Source organism: Vombatus ursinus, unplaced genomic scaffold (assembly GCF_900497805.2).
Source record: "Vombatus ursinus unplaced genomic scaffold, bare-nosed wombat genome assembly UNPS02014807.1, whole genome shotgun sequence".
NCBI lineage: Eukaryota > Metazoa > Chordata > Mammalia > Diprotodontia > Vombatidae > Vombatus > Vombatus ursinus.
In genome coordinates this window covers 21,491,385-21,507,783 of record NW_020954585.1, presented here as the reverse complement: position 1 = coordinate 21,507,783, position 16,399 = coordinate 21,491,385, and the positions used below count along the sequence as shown (strand labels likewise).

Below are 16,399 nucleotides of genomic sequence, written 5' to 3'. Positions count from 1 at the left end.
GATTTAGATGGAATGTAGATTCTGGCAAGAGTCAGTCATAAAACACTCTAGAGGGTGGTGTGTGAAGGGAGAAAAAGAAAAGTAAGAACTCACAAATGGAGTGGGGGAGGAAGAAGGAATGGAACAGAAGCAGTATACATAAAATACAAATCAGTAGTATTCAATACGTTCAGCTCTCTGTGAAACTCCTTTGGAAAGAGGTGGAAAATGTAAAATGATAGGGTGGAGAAAAATGTACAATTAATAATAAGTGAATGGAAACATAGGAGAGTGGAAGAATGGATTACAAAACAGACTGTTTAATATGTTGCTTGTAAGGAGTACACTGGAAACAAAGAAGCGCAAATGTAATGAGACAGAGAAACTTCTATTAAGAGTCAGGTGAATTAACAACTTTAGCAAAGTTGCAGGATATAAAATAAACTCACACAATCACCAGCATTTCCATATATTACCAACAAAGCCCAGCAGGCAAGAGATAGCATTTAAAATAACTATAGACAATATAAAATATTTTGCAGTCTACCTGCCAAGGCAAACCCAGGAACTATAATGAACAAAATTCCAAAACACTTTTCATACAAATAAAGCCAGATCTAAACAACTAGAAAAATATCAATTGCTCAAGGGTAGGCAAAGCTTATATAATAAAAACGACAATTCTACCTAAATTAATTTGCTCATCCAGTGCCATACCAAACTACCAAAACATTATTTTATAGAGCTAGAAAAAAATAATAAAATTCATCTGGAAGCACAAAAAGTCAAGAATATCAAGGGAATTAATGGGGGGGAAAAAAGCAAAGGAAGGTAGCCTAGCCATACCAGATCTAAAACTATATTATAAAGTGGCAATCATCAAAATTATTTGGTACTACACCACATTACACCTATCAGATTGGCCAATATGACAAAACAGGAAAATGATAAATGTTGGAGAAGATGTGAAAAAATTGGAACACTAATGCACTGTAGGTGGAGTTGTGAAATGATCCAGCCATTCTGGAGAGCAATTTGGAACTATGCCCAAAGGGCTATAAAAATGTGCATACTCTTTGACCCAGCAATAGCACTTCTAGAGCTATATCCCAAAGAGATCATAAAAATGGGGAAAGGACCCACATGTACCAAAATATTTATAGCAGCTCTTTTTGTGGTGGCAAAGAATTGGAAATTGAGAGGATGCCCATCAATTGGGGAATGGCTGAGCAAGCTGTGGTATATGAATGTGACGGAATACTATTGCGCTATAAGGAATGCTGAACAGGCTGACTTCAGAAAAACCTGGAAAGACTTGTATGGTCTGATGCTGAGTGAAGTGAGCAGAACCAAGAAAACGTTGTACACAATAACAGCCACGTTGTGCGATGACTAATATTGATAAACTTAACCCTTTCCTGCAATACAAGGATCTAAGACATCTCCAGAGGCCTTGTGATGGAAAATGCTATCCACATCCAAAGAAGGAACTATGGAAGTTGAATTGCTATTTTTTTTCCTCTTCTGTTGAGTTTTGTTTCCTCTTTCTGATGGTTCCTCCTATTGGTTTTAATTTTTACTTACAACATCACTAATGTGAAAATATATTTAATACGAATGTAAATGTATAGCCTGCATCAGATTGTGCACCGTCTTGGGGAGGGTGGTGGGGAGGAAGGGGGAGAAAAATTTTAAACTCAAAAGCATATGGAAGTGATTACTGATAAATCAAAATAAATTAATAAAAAAAAGAAAAAAACTATTTGGTACTGGCTAAGAAATAGAGTCATGAATCAGTGGAATGGGTTAGGTACATAAGAAACACTATTAAATAATCATAACAATCTACTGTTTGATAAACCCAAACACTCCAGCTTCTGGGATAAGAACTCACTATTTGACAAAAACTGCTAGGAAAACTGCAAGAGAGTATGGAAAAAACCTGGCATAGACCAACATCTTATACACTGTATCAAGATAAGGTCGAAATGGGTACGTGATTTAGACACATAAAGAGTGAATATTATACACAAATTAAGAGGGCAAGGAATAGTCTCCTGTCAGATGTATGGAGAAAGGAAGAATTTATGACCAAACAAGAGATAGAGAACATTATGAAATGCAAATGGATAATTTTGATTACATTAAATTTGGCCAAACAAAACCAATGCAGCCAAGATTAGGAGGGAAGCAGAAAGCTGTGAAACAATTTTTACAGCCAATATTTCTGATACAGGGCTTATTTCTAAAATATATAGAGAACTGAGTCAAATTTATGAGAATATAAGCCATTCCCCAATTGATAAACTGGCTCAAAGGATATGAACAGGCAGTTTTCAGAGGAAGAAATTAAAACTATCTATAATCACCTGAAAAAAATGCTCTAAATCATTACTGATTAGAGAAATGCAAATTGAAACAACTCTGAGGTACCACCTCACACCTAGCAGATTGGCTAATGTGACAGAACTGGAAATTGGAACACTAAGTTGGTGGAGTTTTGAACTGATCCAACCATTCTGGAGAGCAATTTGGAAAGCAATTTGGAATCATGTCCAAAGGGCTATAAAACTGTATATCTTTTGATCTTGCAATACCACTACTAGGACTGTAACTACCCCAAAGAAATCATAAAAAATGGAAAAGGTGGGACAGCTAGGTGGCACAGTAGATAGAGTACCGGCCCTGGAGTCAGGAGGACCTGAGTTCAAATGCAGCCTCAGACACTTGACACTAGCTGTGTGACCCTGGGTAAGCCACTTAGCCCCGACTGTCTTACAAGAAGAAAAAAAAAAAAAAGGAAAAGGATCCACATGTACAAAAATATTTATAAGCAGCTGTTTTTGTGGTGGCAAAGAATTGGAAATTGAAGGGAGGCCTATCAATTGGGGAATAGCTGAACAAGTTATGGTATCTGAATATAAAGGAATACTATTGTGCTACAAAAAGTGATGAGCAGGTACATTTCAGAAAAACATGGAAAGACATGAACTAAAGCTGAGTGAAGTGAGCAGAACCAGGAGAACACTGTACACAGCAACATCAACATTGTGCAATGATCCACTATGGTAGACTTAGCTCTTCTCAGTAATACAATGACCCAAGACAATTCCAAAAGACTCATGATGGAAAATGCTAACTACATCCAGAGAAAGAATTATGGAGTCTGAATGCAGTTGAAAGCATATTATTTTCATTTTTTTTTGTTTTTTCTTTCTCGTGGTTTTTCCCTTTTGTTCTGATTCTTCTTTCATAACACTAACGTAAAAATATGTTTAACATGATTGTATATATCTAATTTATATCAGATTACTTGCTGTCTTGGGGAGGGGGAAGAGAGAAAAATCTGGAACTCAAAATTTTACAAAAATGAATGTTGAAAACTATCCTTACATGTAACTGGAAAAAATACTATTAAGAAAAAAAAAGTCAGGTGAAATAGAAAAAAGCAGGAGTAGCAATCATTTCAGAAAAGGCAAGAATAAAAGTAGACTTGATTAAAATTATAATTAAAGGTACCATAATGAATTGATACATATATGCACCTAAAAGCATACATTTAAAGGAAAAGCCAATCAATTTATAGTAAGAAAGAGAAAGTATAATAATTGGGGATTCTCAATGCACTCCTCTTAGACCAAGATAAATCAAACGAAAATATAATTGAGAAAGACTTGTTGAGGACAATTTAGAGGCCTTAATCTCTAGTTATTACTTAATGTAAAATACTTCATATAAAAAATGATGAATATGAACAATAGAGAGAAACATGGGAATTTCCATGAAATGATACAAAAGGAGGAGTAAGCAGAACCAGGAAAGAATATACACAACAAAAACAACGTAAATGGAAAAAAAAGGAGAAGAAAATCATCAAAACTGAAACAGAATACTGTGACATTATAATTTACAAGCTAGATCCCAAAGAAGAGATATGAGAAGGTACCTCTCACCCTTCTTTGGAGATGTGGGAGACTCTGGGTGTGAAACAGTACATGGAATGTCAAAGGCTTTCAATATGTTGGTTAATTTTGCTGAATGATTTTCCTTCTCTTTTGGGCTTTGCTATAGGGACAGCTTTCTAGAACAGCAAAAATGTATAAAGTGGGGAATGTATGTGATTTAAGAAACAAACAATAAAAAATTTTTTTTTTGAAAAGAAATAAAGCATTTTGAAAAAGCAATATATTAGCAATATTCAGGAAAAGACAAGCACCAAAGACAGAATTCTACTTGGGCATAGAAGGGATAACAGCAGATGAAAAAAGAATGCAAACTTACTCAATTCCACTTTCGCTTCTAGTTTCCTTACCAAGAGGAAGACCTTTAGACTGTAAAGGAGGGAGAGCTAGATGGCTCAGTGGATAGAGTACCAGCCCTGGAGTCAGGAGGACCCGAGTTCAAATCCAGTCTCAGACCAGACACTTGACACTTACTAGCTGTGTGACCCTGGGTAAGTTACTTAACTCCAACTGCCTCGCTTAATTAAGAGAAAAAAAAAAAGGATGGGGGGTAGGGGGGAGGAATGGACAATAATGTGTTGAAAGCCGAGATAAGTAAGGAACTAATAAAACACTGACCAGCTGCCTTAAGTCCAAATCAAAGAATAATGAAAAGAACTGGTGCATACAACTGTTAGAGAGTGTTACCGTACCTGTAAAATTAGTGAACTGGATGAAACAAATGACCTGTGCAGTGCCTTCTAGCTAAAAATCTGTGACTCTATGTAAACTTATGCTCCTTTAAACTTTTTTTTAATTTATCCTAATATCTCTTAATTAACATCTCAAATTAAATAAGGTGGGAAAAGAGTCCTAAAAGACTGCCCAAGGCCACATATTCAGAAGAACAAAAACTTTTTAGAAAGCACTTCTGTCCATGATCACACCACACAGTTTTAACTCGGAAACCAGCAGTTCTCAAAGCGTACTTGGCAGATTCCTAGAGGTCCCCAGATGCTTTTAAGGTGTCCACAAGGTCAAAACTATTTTCATAATGATATTAAGATATTATGAATCATCTTCATATACTTCAACCAAAACAACTTACCACAACAGATAAAATGCAGAAGGAGATTACAGTCTGGCAGTTTTCTTTTAAGCCAGACATAGATTTACAAAAATGTGTAAAAAATAATGCTGACCATCTTGCTTATTTTTTTTAATTTAGAAAGGTTATTTTCCATCAAAAAGGTTGTTGTTATTTTTATTTGTCGAATATTTTTTAAAAATTTATGTTTCAATCTAATAGAAATAAATATTGTTAGGCATAACTCACAAAAACAAAAGGTCTTTGAATTCTAATTTAGAGAATTCATTTGAAAAAAAGATTTTTATTTATGGAGTATTGTAATAGTTAGATTTCCCAGTGAACAGGAGATTAAATCACTATGATTGACTCTGGCTTTCCCCTCCAAAGACTGTATATATTTCTAATATCCAATAACTTGTAAGGGATCTTACCTAGGAAACAATCATTTAATCACACTTTGTGCTCAACACTGTTACAAATGCAGTGAAGCACATGGAAAAAATTCATATAACTTTACTTGGGGTGGGGGGAAAAAAAAACCAAAACATGTAAAATAATTATAATACAAAGAAAATTAAAATAATCAACTTGGTCCTAGATAAACTTTTATCATAAAGATAAATAAGTCAGTTTATTTTAAATTAATTCCAATAGCATGTGGATTTTTTCTTTTTATCAAGTGCTCATGTAATCCAGTTACAGTTAATAGATTTATATTCTAGAATTTTGTTCTGGTCTTGATAAAGTAAATGTGGCCCAAACTTTTTATGAGAATCACCACATGTGAAAATAAAATTAAATGCCAAATTTTGGCTTTCTACCTTCGAATCCAAAATAATTTTTGCTTGATAGGTCTTGAGCAAGATTATGTCTACTCTGTGCTGATTCTGGGGATTGATCTGAGATGACATGAAATCTCTGCATTATACTACTTACAAAATTTATGTTATAGAGAATGTATCAAGTACGTAAGCACTTAAATTCCCCAACCTTTAATTTGACCACCTTAATTCTAGAAAATCACATTTTTGCTATCTACCAAGCAGGGATGTTAGGAGAAAAATAATTCTGAGCTGTAAAGAATTTTGTAAATCCAAGTTTCTGTTAAGCTTCTGTTGCTTAAAAAATATTTAACTACTAACATCTCTATTTTCAACCTTATATCCATGTATTCCTAAGAAGGCAATACAATTAAAACACTATCAGACAAAACCCAGCAATTCATAGTTTGTACGATCTCCTAAGGAGTTAACGGCAAAATTTTACCCTGTAAGATTATCATCTGGTATTTGATAAAGAGTAATTTTTTTCTATCCAAGTAGAAAGAAATGCATTACAGGCTACTGACCATCTGAATGTTATCAGGAACTTTTTGAGGGCAAAATTTAGCAAAATCAGACTATCTTAAGCAGTCCATTTTTCATGATCACAAAGAAAATTAAGTTCTAAGTTGTTTGCATTTTGTTTCTAATTTCAAAAACCACTGCCAATTATCTGGTATGTTTAGTTTCATAATTATATATGAAAAATGATTTCCATTTCTTTAACAATAATCCATATCTCAAGCACTTTCAAAATGCCTCTGACTAGGGCATTTTTATTACAGTTTAGTTCTTTTTGAAGACTCCTACCAGGTCCATCATCTGTATCATTCTGGCCAGCTTCCCAAACTTCTGGTTTTGTCCCAAAGCCATCAGTGGTTGAAGAATCTGTGTAGTCTGCAGGGTTAAATGTCCTAGGATTTGAAAGAATTGCAAAGTAAAGATAAAATTGCAACACCAAAATTCTAAAATGTTAAAGTATGGCTGCTTTGCTACAGGAAAAGTCCCATTTCCTTTCATTCTAATAGTAGCCCTCTCAAAAACAAAACAAAACAAAACAAACAAAACCCCACATTCATTCAGTTTTGTAACAGTGCATTTTGTTAATACACAATTACACTTGCTAAATTTAACTAGACATCTCTAAGTTGCCTTAATGAAACTGTTGTATTTGTAATATTCTCCTGTATAAATCTTTTCATAGGAATGAAATATAAGCTAAATATTCACAATTATAGAAAACACCTGTGGCACAAACAAATCAACAAAAGCAAGATGGGGAAAGGAAATAAGAGGGGAAACTAGTCAGAGTGTAAAATTGATACTTACCCCATACCTTGGGATGAGAAACGCCCTGCCCCTCTCCCTCTCCCACGTCCAAATCCTACAAAAGGAAGCAAAAGAGAAATTCTGTGTAAAAAATATTTTATACAGTAGCAAGACAGTATTTTAATTCCCTTTCCAACACTTTCCTTAACTGTCAATATTTCCAGTTCTCTCTAAAAATACTCTGTTCTTTATCTATACAAGAAAGTCCAATAACTAAGAACATTTTTCACATGCCACTTTCTAATCTGGGAGTCAATGTTGTAACAAACACAATGATGAAACAAAACCCATTAATCGTATCTCTGAGGTTTTTAACAGGTTATTTGTGTTAAATGCCTATATGATAGTGGTGGAATAAAGGAGTCTAGCTCCTTTAAAGAGTTAAATCATTGTACAAATATTCAGCCCAATTGTTGGGACAATCAGTGACATCAACTGCTAGGGGAGGCTGGCTTTCAAAAACAGGGCAGAAGTTTTTTGGGCTGCATTAATACCCAGCTCCAGCAGCTCACAGTAAAGTGCTATCACTGTGGCAGGAAACCGTTAGGATTTGGATTTCTAAGAGATAAGAACAAACTTACAGACAAGGAAAAGCGGTAGAAAGGCCAAAGAAATATCTGGGGAGGACAAGGACTTAAACTTATTTAGACCTCTCTTTCCCACTTTGTTTCTCCCTTTCTTTGTTGTGATACTATGCAATTAATACACAAACAGTACACAAAGTAGGCTCCCAAATTGATTTTTAAGTCTTTTGTCTAGAAAATCAAACATTTTCCTGTAGGAAAATGTCTTAAAATAATGAATGGCCTTCCAATGTAGCCTGTAAGGACCTAATAATACATTATGGTGCCTTCTTAAAAATGTATTAAATCCACTAATTTAGAACAAAGTTTTGGTGACAGAATGTTCATTTTCTAACATGAGTTCTGCCATCTTTCCAGCTAAAGCCCCAGCACAAAAACTGGACTTAAGTATCATTTGTCTATGTCCTCTGTCCCTCCCGGTCCCCAAGACCACCACCCCAAAATCCTTTCCTAGGAGATACAGGAGTAGTATTTTCCCTAGCTCCAAACTACTGGCAGGAAGAAGGCAGATATGAAATGGGGGTGAGGAGTGTGGGAGAGAGGTCCTCAGGAAAGGATAAATGTGGCAAATCATGTCTCCCTTACAGTCCATTAACTATCATCAAACAACCACTAGGAGGGAGATAGGAGGAAAGATGGAAACTTTGGTCAGAGGGAGAACAGGAGCCAGGGAAGGTCAGTAGTAGCAGAAGTTTTGCAACAACATTATATTAACTAGTGTGCGCTGAGAGGGTAAGGTCATTTCATATGAAAGGGATGTTCTAAAGCTAGATGTGTTTAAGTCCAGTATTCCCTTGGGATCTGATGCAATCAGCACATGTTATAAGAAAAAGGGCATCTAGAACAGGGAAATCAAACTCAAATAGAAACAAATCCCAGATGGCTCTAGATAACCACAAATTAACATTCTTTGTTGTATTGTCTCTTTATTGTTAAACATTTCCCGGTTATATTTTAATCTAGTTCAACAGTCTCCTATGACGCCTCTGATCTAAAAGATGACATCATTGATAAAGTACTCTTCACTAAACATACTTCGTAAGACCAGCAAACTAGACTTGTTTTATACTTCATCTGATATTAATAATCAAAAGGTCAAACAAAGCTCCTTGTTCTACCTTATGTAATTGACATGCATAGGAAATACTGTTAGAGGACAGATATTGACAAGATATTTTGGTTCTGATGGAACATAACTTCCATAGTTGTAAATCCATCAAAGAGAGAGAGAATGAGAGGGGGATAGAGGGGAAAGAGGAGAGAGAGAGAAATGAGTGGGACACATAGGGAATGCATTAGTCCATCTAAATTTTAACAAGATATATAATCTGAAGGAATAAACGATCAAGAATATCAAGGGAATAAAGAAAGAGAAGGAAAAGGATCTAGCGATACCATATTTTATTTTATTTTTTTTTAAGGCAATTGGGGTTAAGTGACTTGCCCAGGGTCACACAGCTAGTAAGTGTCAAGTGCTTGGTCTGAGGCCAGATTTGAACTCAGGTCCTGACTTCAGGGCCGGTGCTCTATCCGCTGAGCCATCTAGCTGCCCGCCCCCCCCTTTTAAACAAGGCAATTTTATTTATTTATTTTTAGGCAATTGGGGCTAAGTGACTTGTCCAGGGTTACACAGCTAATGTCAAGCGTTTGGTCTGAGGTCGAATTTGAACTCAGGTCCTCCTGATTTCAGGGCCGGTGTTCTATCTACTGCACCACCTAGCTGCCCCTAGCGATACCATATTTCAAATGAGGTTACAAAGCTATAATTGTCATCTGATCCTCTCAACAGTCCTGTGATATAGGACTTTATCCCCATTTTATGGATGAGGAAACAGAGACTGAGCGCAATTGATTAAGTGACTTGCTTGGGGGTCACACAGCTAGTAAGTAGTGTCTCAAGGGATGAGTCTAACTCTGGCTTTCCTAACTCTAATTCCATTGCTCTTATCCTCTGCACCACCACCTACCTATCTACCTGAGAATCCTAACATTATTATGGCTTCCAGAAATAAGATGGTAGTCCCTTTGTACTCTGACTTGGTCAAAAGACAGCTGCGGTATTATATTCAATTTTGGAAGCCAGTGTTTAGGAAAAAATAAGCTATAAAGCTTCCAGAGAGAAGCAATCCAGGACGGTCAAATACCTTACATCAATATCGCATGAAGAACGAAAACTGGGAGTGTTTTTTATAGCAGCTCTTTCTGTGGTGGCAAAGAATTGGAAATTGAGGGGAGGCACATCAGGTTGGGGAATGGCTGAACAAGTTGTGGCATATGAACGTAATGGAATACTACTGTGCTAGAAGAAATGACGAGCAGACAGACTTCAGAAAAACCTGGAAAGACTTGTATGAACTGATGCTGAGTGAAATGAGCAGAACCAGGAAAACATTGTACACAGTCACATTATGCGATGACTAACTTTGATAGACTTATCTCTTCTTAGCAATGCAAGGATTTAAAACAATTCCAAAAGACTCAAGATTGAAAATGCTGTCCACATCCAGAAAAACAACTGTGGAGTCTGAATGCATATCGAAGCATATTATTTGCTCTCTCTTCTTTTTGTTTCTTCCTTCTCATGGTTTCTCCCATTGGTTCTAATTCTTCTTTACAACATGACTAATGTGAAAACTGATTTAATATGAATATATATGTTGAGCCTATATCAATTTACATGTCGTCTTGGGGTGGGGGGGAGGAGAGAGATGGAGAAAAATTTTGAACTCAAAATCTTATGGAAGTGAATACTTAAAACTAAAAATAAATAAATTTATTTTAAAAAAAGAAAAAGAAAACTGGGAGTGTTTGGCCTATAGTACTAACTGTCCCTCAAGTACTGAAGGACTGTCACTTGTGAAAGTGGTTATATTTGCTCTGTTTGGTCCCAAAGTACAGAACCAGAAACAATGAGAAAATGCAAAGAAGCAACTTTAAGCCTGATACAAAGGAAAATCTTCCCAACAATAAGAGATGTCCAAAAGTAGAAGAGACTGCCTCAAGTAGTGGATTTCTCATCATATGAAAATTTGAAGGATATGCAGGACTGTTGCTTTCCTAAGTTATACTAGATGCTTCCCTAAGGTCTCTTCCAATTCTAAGAGTCACAGACAGTATAATGCAGAGTTTAACTTTTTCATTTGCATTTGGAAAGCAAAACTTGCTTATATACATATAGCATTAACAATTCTACAATGCCAAAAAGGTAGTTACTACTGAAGAATAGTTTCCCAACAGGAAGAACAATGCTTCCATATCATTGTTATAACCCAAATTCATCCCTCTGTATCTTTACTCAGCCCCTTCCACTAATACCTGAGTCTTTAAACTACTCACTCAGCCTCTTGAGCAACAAGAGTGGAAAGTATCAAATTTCTTGCTTTGTTTAGTTAGCAAAAAGCTCTTTTTTTTTTTTTAAGGCAATTGAGATTAAGTGACTTGCCCATGGTCACACAGCTAGTAAGTATCAAGTGTTTGGTCAGAGGCCAGATTTGAACTGAGGTCCTCCTTGACTTCAGGGCCAGTGCTCTATCCACTGTACCACCTACCTGCCCCTAAAAAGATCTTTTCTTTAAAGGAAGTTATGTTAAAAAATCTAAAGTCAACTAGATGAATGACAGTAACAACTACCACATCCATTAATTATTTTAATATCACTGAATTGAATGAAAATCAGATGAATGGTCCACAGAATAAAGTGTGATGACAATTCTTTGAAAAGAAAAGAATAAAATTTGTCATACAAAGTGCTAATCCTCTGACCCAGAAATTTCACTAAGTGTACAACCCAACAAAATCAATGACAAAATGAAAGATCACATTTGCTACAAAATATTTATAGTAGCTTTTTTTTGTAGCAAAAAACTTAAAATAAAGGATTTACCCATCAGCTAGGAAATGTCTAAATAAATTTTAGTACATGAATATAATGTAGTATTTACCGTGCTGTAAGAAAAAATATGATGACTACAGGGAACCATAAAAGATAGCTAATGAAGTAAGGTAACCAAAACCAGGAAAATAATATACAAAATGACTAAAATAATGTAAATGCAAAGAAGAGCAATAAAACAAATGAAAGTAAATGCTACATGGAAAGGCTTACATGAAATGATGCAAATGGAAATAAACAGAGTCAGGAAAAAAAATATGCATTGATAACAACAATGCAAACAGAAAGAACTACCACTAGAAAGTAACTGAAACTGAATATGACTATATTACAAAGAACAAAGAAGAGTTATAAGAAGACATTTCACTCCACTCTTCTGCAGAGCTATAAAGTCCAAGAGAGTGTGAGTGTGTGAGAGAGTGTGTGTGTGTGTATGTGTATGTGTAAACTGCTTTGCTTAAATTTTTTCCTCTTCTTCCTTTTCTATTAAAAAAAAATTCTTTGCTATAAGGAAGGGTTCTCTGGCAGGAAGCAGGAAATGGGGAAATCCAGGGAATAGAAAAGCAGTAAGAAACTATTAAAAATTGAAGGCTGGCGTCTATAAAGACCAAGCTTAGACCTAACAGATTTGAGAAGATAGTGACAGCTTCCCTTCTACCCCTCTTCTCTTAAGAGATTTGGTGGAAATGGGACATGAACAAATTCTCAGTGACTTTCAGTTAAGAATACAGAATTTAGGTCTGGATGTGAGTTGAAACTGGCTAGGTTACTTACTATAGCTATTTGACTTTGAGCAAATCACTTAACTTCTCCGGGCCTGAGGATCTCATCTATAAAATGAGGTGGCTGGACTAGTTCTAACACCCTTTTCGAGTCCTAAGTGTATAATCTTACTTTTTGATGCAAAACATGTGTTAAAAAGAACTTAAAATTAGTGATTCATAAATTACGTAATTTAAAAATCTCTCCTAAGTAATTCCTTAGAATCTTCTCATAACAGAACGAATGTGCCTCAAATCCAGTACGAAACAGTGGTAATCTATTACAAGCCTATCAAGATACCTTTCAGTATTCTTTTCCAAATGGGTTATATTTTTAAAAAATCATACCACCCAAGAAACTTATTTTTTGCAGCTTTTGAAAGAGTATATATTATGAAAAAGACAAAGGGAAAAGAGAAATACAAAAGAAATTCAAATTCACTGCGGTAGTTGCAGTATCACAATAGAAGGGAGCCAGTTTTATAGATTCAGCTACACATACAGTTCTTAAAAATATATAGTTACAATATTAGATCGATATATATATATATATATATATATATATAATAAGAACACTTTAATAATGTACACTGCCTGGAAATGCATTTCACAAATTATTTATAAAGGAAAAGAGAACACCAGAAAAGGTCAAAGAATTATATCATCTCAGAATTGCAAAGGGTCTCAGAAGCAATCAGATGTCATCAGGATAGCTACCAAGAAGCTTTCTTGGTTCCCAGCCCACAATGATCTTTATTTGTGAGGATATTTCTCACTTTTATAATACGTAAAAATAATGACAAACACACAAATAAGGAGATGATTCATTTTACTAAAGGACTCACCATTAAACATCAAGCCACTTGAATCAATCAACACGCATTTAATTTCCCACAGTATCAATCACTAAAATAAGATATGGGGAAACAAAAACAAATGTGAAATAGCTTCTAGGCTCAAAGATCTTACACTCTTAACAGGGAAGACAGCATGTACACATAGAAATATATACACAACAGATACAAAATAAATACAAGCTAGTTTATGGAGGGACGGTGCTATACACTGGCAGAATCAGAAAATGCTTCAAGTTGAAATTTGAAGGAAATCAAGGAATTCCAAGAGGCAGATGAGAAGGAAGAATATTACAGACATACGGGACAGTCAATGTAAGGAAAAGAGATGGGAACTGGAAGATGTATTGGATGTCAGTTTAGAAACAAGGAAGCGCAACAATCACAACTGTTCAGCCAAAGAGATGAGGGCCTGAAATGAGGTGATGGCTGTGATAGTAAAGAGAAATGTATGCATTCTAGAGATATCTGGAGACTAAAAAAATTATGATATTTAGCAAATTCTTGGATGTGTGGAGTAAGCAGTGGAATGTGAAAATAGGATTGCAAAAGTGGGTGCCTGGAAGATGTCAGCAACTTGAAAAGGAAGAATATAGTCAAGAAAGTGATTTGGGGGGAGAGTGGGAGTGGAGGTAATGGGTTCAGTTTTGGACATGCTGAGTTTAACATGCTGATAAGACATTCAGTTCCAATGTGCCCAAAAGGCAGCTGGCAAAGCAGGAATAAAGTGCAGATGACTCAACAAAGGAGACAAAAGAAACACAGAAGGGTCACCTCTTGATCACGAGACTGAAGTAAAAGAGGAGATGGGGGGATAATAATATGAAGGGATTGTGAGATCAGAAGAGGGGATTCACTGTGAATGATTTCTATTTTCTCATGATGAAATTATGAAGCTATACACAAATACATGAAGCACATCTTAAATATCCTATATATTAGGTCCTATTTTATATTTATTCACAGGATATTTTATAGTAGTAAGGATATGTAAATAAAGAAGCCACACTTTGATCAGGGAATTGCTAAATAAATTGTGGTATTCAAATGTAACAGGATTTCCCTGGTTAATAATAAAACAATAAACAAAACAAACACAGAGAAGCACAGGACATGTTACCTGAACCTATACAAATTAAATTTGGTTTTGATTGGGAATTTGACGTAAGATTAATAATGTCTCGTTCAACTTTAAAGTGAAGTTGAATTAGGTGATTTCTAATAACTGTTTCACTCCTAAAATTACAGAATTAAGCACTTAGAGTGAAAATACTGTAAAATAAAAATCTTCCTATACAACACTCTTGATGAGTTTTCACTGCTAGGGAAAAAAATCTTATGTAGTATAATTAGTGAATTCTGAAGGTTCCATGAAAAAGATATGGTTGTGGACAAGCAGAGGTTCTAATTCCTACCACAGGATTTCTTCTAGGCTGCAACAATATCTACTACAGGGGATCCTAACCAGAGGTTACAAAGATTTCCAGGGACCCATGAATTTTTTTAAAAAAATTTTATTTTAAACTTAAATACAAAAATTTACATACACAATAAGAAAAAGAAACATATTATAAGCTTAAATATTAAAACTTAAATACCAAATAAGAAAAGCACTGCTATATGCACAGCAGAATGTGAGAGGATTCAAAATATATAACAATAAATTTCCATTTCAAGAAAGTCTACATAATAAATACTATGTATTGTGTTCGGAGCTGTCCATCTTTTCTTTGCTTCCCTGCAAGTTTTCTTTTGTTCTCCCTCCCCTCCAAGAAGGCTACAATTAAGCACAGATACACACACACACACACACACACACACAAAGATATATACATACATATACACATACAGGTATTTAGGTATCTATAATCATACTCATATATAGACATACATTCATATGCATCTATGGAAGACTGTACTATACTTACTTGTCCTTTGTCTTTCCATATTTTTCTAAGTCCATCAATTTATCATTTCTTACACCACAGCAATATTCCAACCTTATGTAGTCTACTTATTCTGAATAGTCTAAAATACTATTGATTGATATGGCTGACTTATAGTGTAGTTTCCCTATTTTTTCTCTTTTGATTAAATCTATTTTAGCTTTAACTTTGTCTGAGATAATGACTATTATCCCTTCTTGTTTTCCCCTAATAAATTCTACTCCTCATCTAATGTTTGCATATATCTCTTATTTCCTATCTCTCTTGACTCCTCTACTTTACTTCTAACTGCTACCTTGCCCTCTTGGTACTTGACCTACCCACCCCCCAAGGATCCCTCCCTTATCTTCCCATTCTCATTAAACTAAACACCTTTCTATACCCCCCATCCTATTCCCTCACACTCCCCTCTAAAAATCCCTCTCTCTCCCCTTAGCCTTTTCTTTCTGAATTTAGAAGACTTTTACAACCTTTTAAATATATATGTACTGTTCCCTCTTAAACCCATTGCCAATGAATTTAGGGTTCTAGAACTACCAGCCCTCCTCCCCCATCTAATTCCTCTGCGTCAGTTCTTCCCTTCACACCTCATTTGTATGAGATAATCGCTCTTTTTACCTTTTCCTCGATGGTTTTACTTCTTAGAACCCTATCACACTCAGGTGTACCCCAATCTTTTTTTTCAACTACTCCACTACTAATAATAATCTTAGACATACACTTTACATTTCCACATATAAAAAGCACAGCCTGTCCTTACTGAGTGCCTTGTAATTAGTCTTTGATATGCACCTTTTATTTCTCTTGGATCTTATGTTAAATCTTCTGTTAAGTTCAGGATTGTTTGCTGTTGTTGTTTTAACAAAATCCTGAAAGTCTGGCAATTCATTAAATATCCATTTCTTTTTATTCAGGATTATGCTTACCTTTGCTGGGTGAATCCATGAATTTAAAAAAATATATATATAGGCAATAATATCAGTATAATTGGTTTCCTTTAGGATTCTTTGTATTTGATTTCTCTAAAAACAGTACTCTGATAATGGTCTATAACACAAAAAAAGGTTAAGAATCCCTAGTCTACTAGGTTAAGAAATACAGCAAGTTTCCCCCACTTTGGCTAAAGGAAACAGTTTAACTCTTTCAAACAGATCCAGAAATCACACTCAAATGAATCCTGACTGGAAAATCTAAGGGGGAAA

General features: G+C 35.1%; 1 protein-coding gene across 11 annotated transcripts in view; it reads right to left on the bottom strand.

Annotated features, from left to right (window-relative positions):
- The window catches only part of UBAP2 (ubiquitin associated protein 2), a 115,347-nt gene that overhangs the window by 47,642 nt on the left and 51,306 nt on the right, over positions 1-16,399 (bottom strand). For all 11 annotated transcript variants that reach the window (XM_027874497.1, XM_027874496.1, XM_027874498.1 and 8 more), the window contains exons 7-8: positions 7,161-7,215; positions 6,642-6,745 (exon numbers count right to left, since the gene is read on the bottom strand). In XM_027874497.1, coding sequence (XP_027730298.1) covers positions 6,642-6,745; positions 7,161-7,215 — 159 coding nt within the window. The remainder of the gene's footprint in view (positions 1-6,641; positions 6,746-7,160; positions 7,216-16,399) is intronic.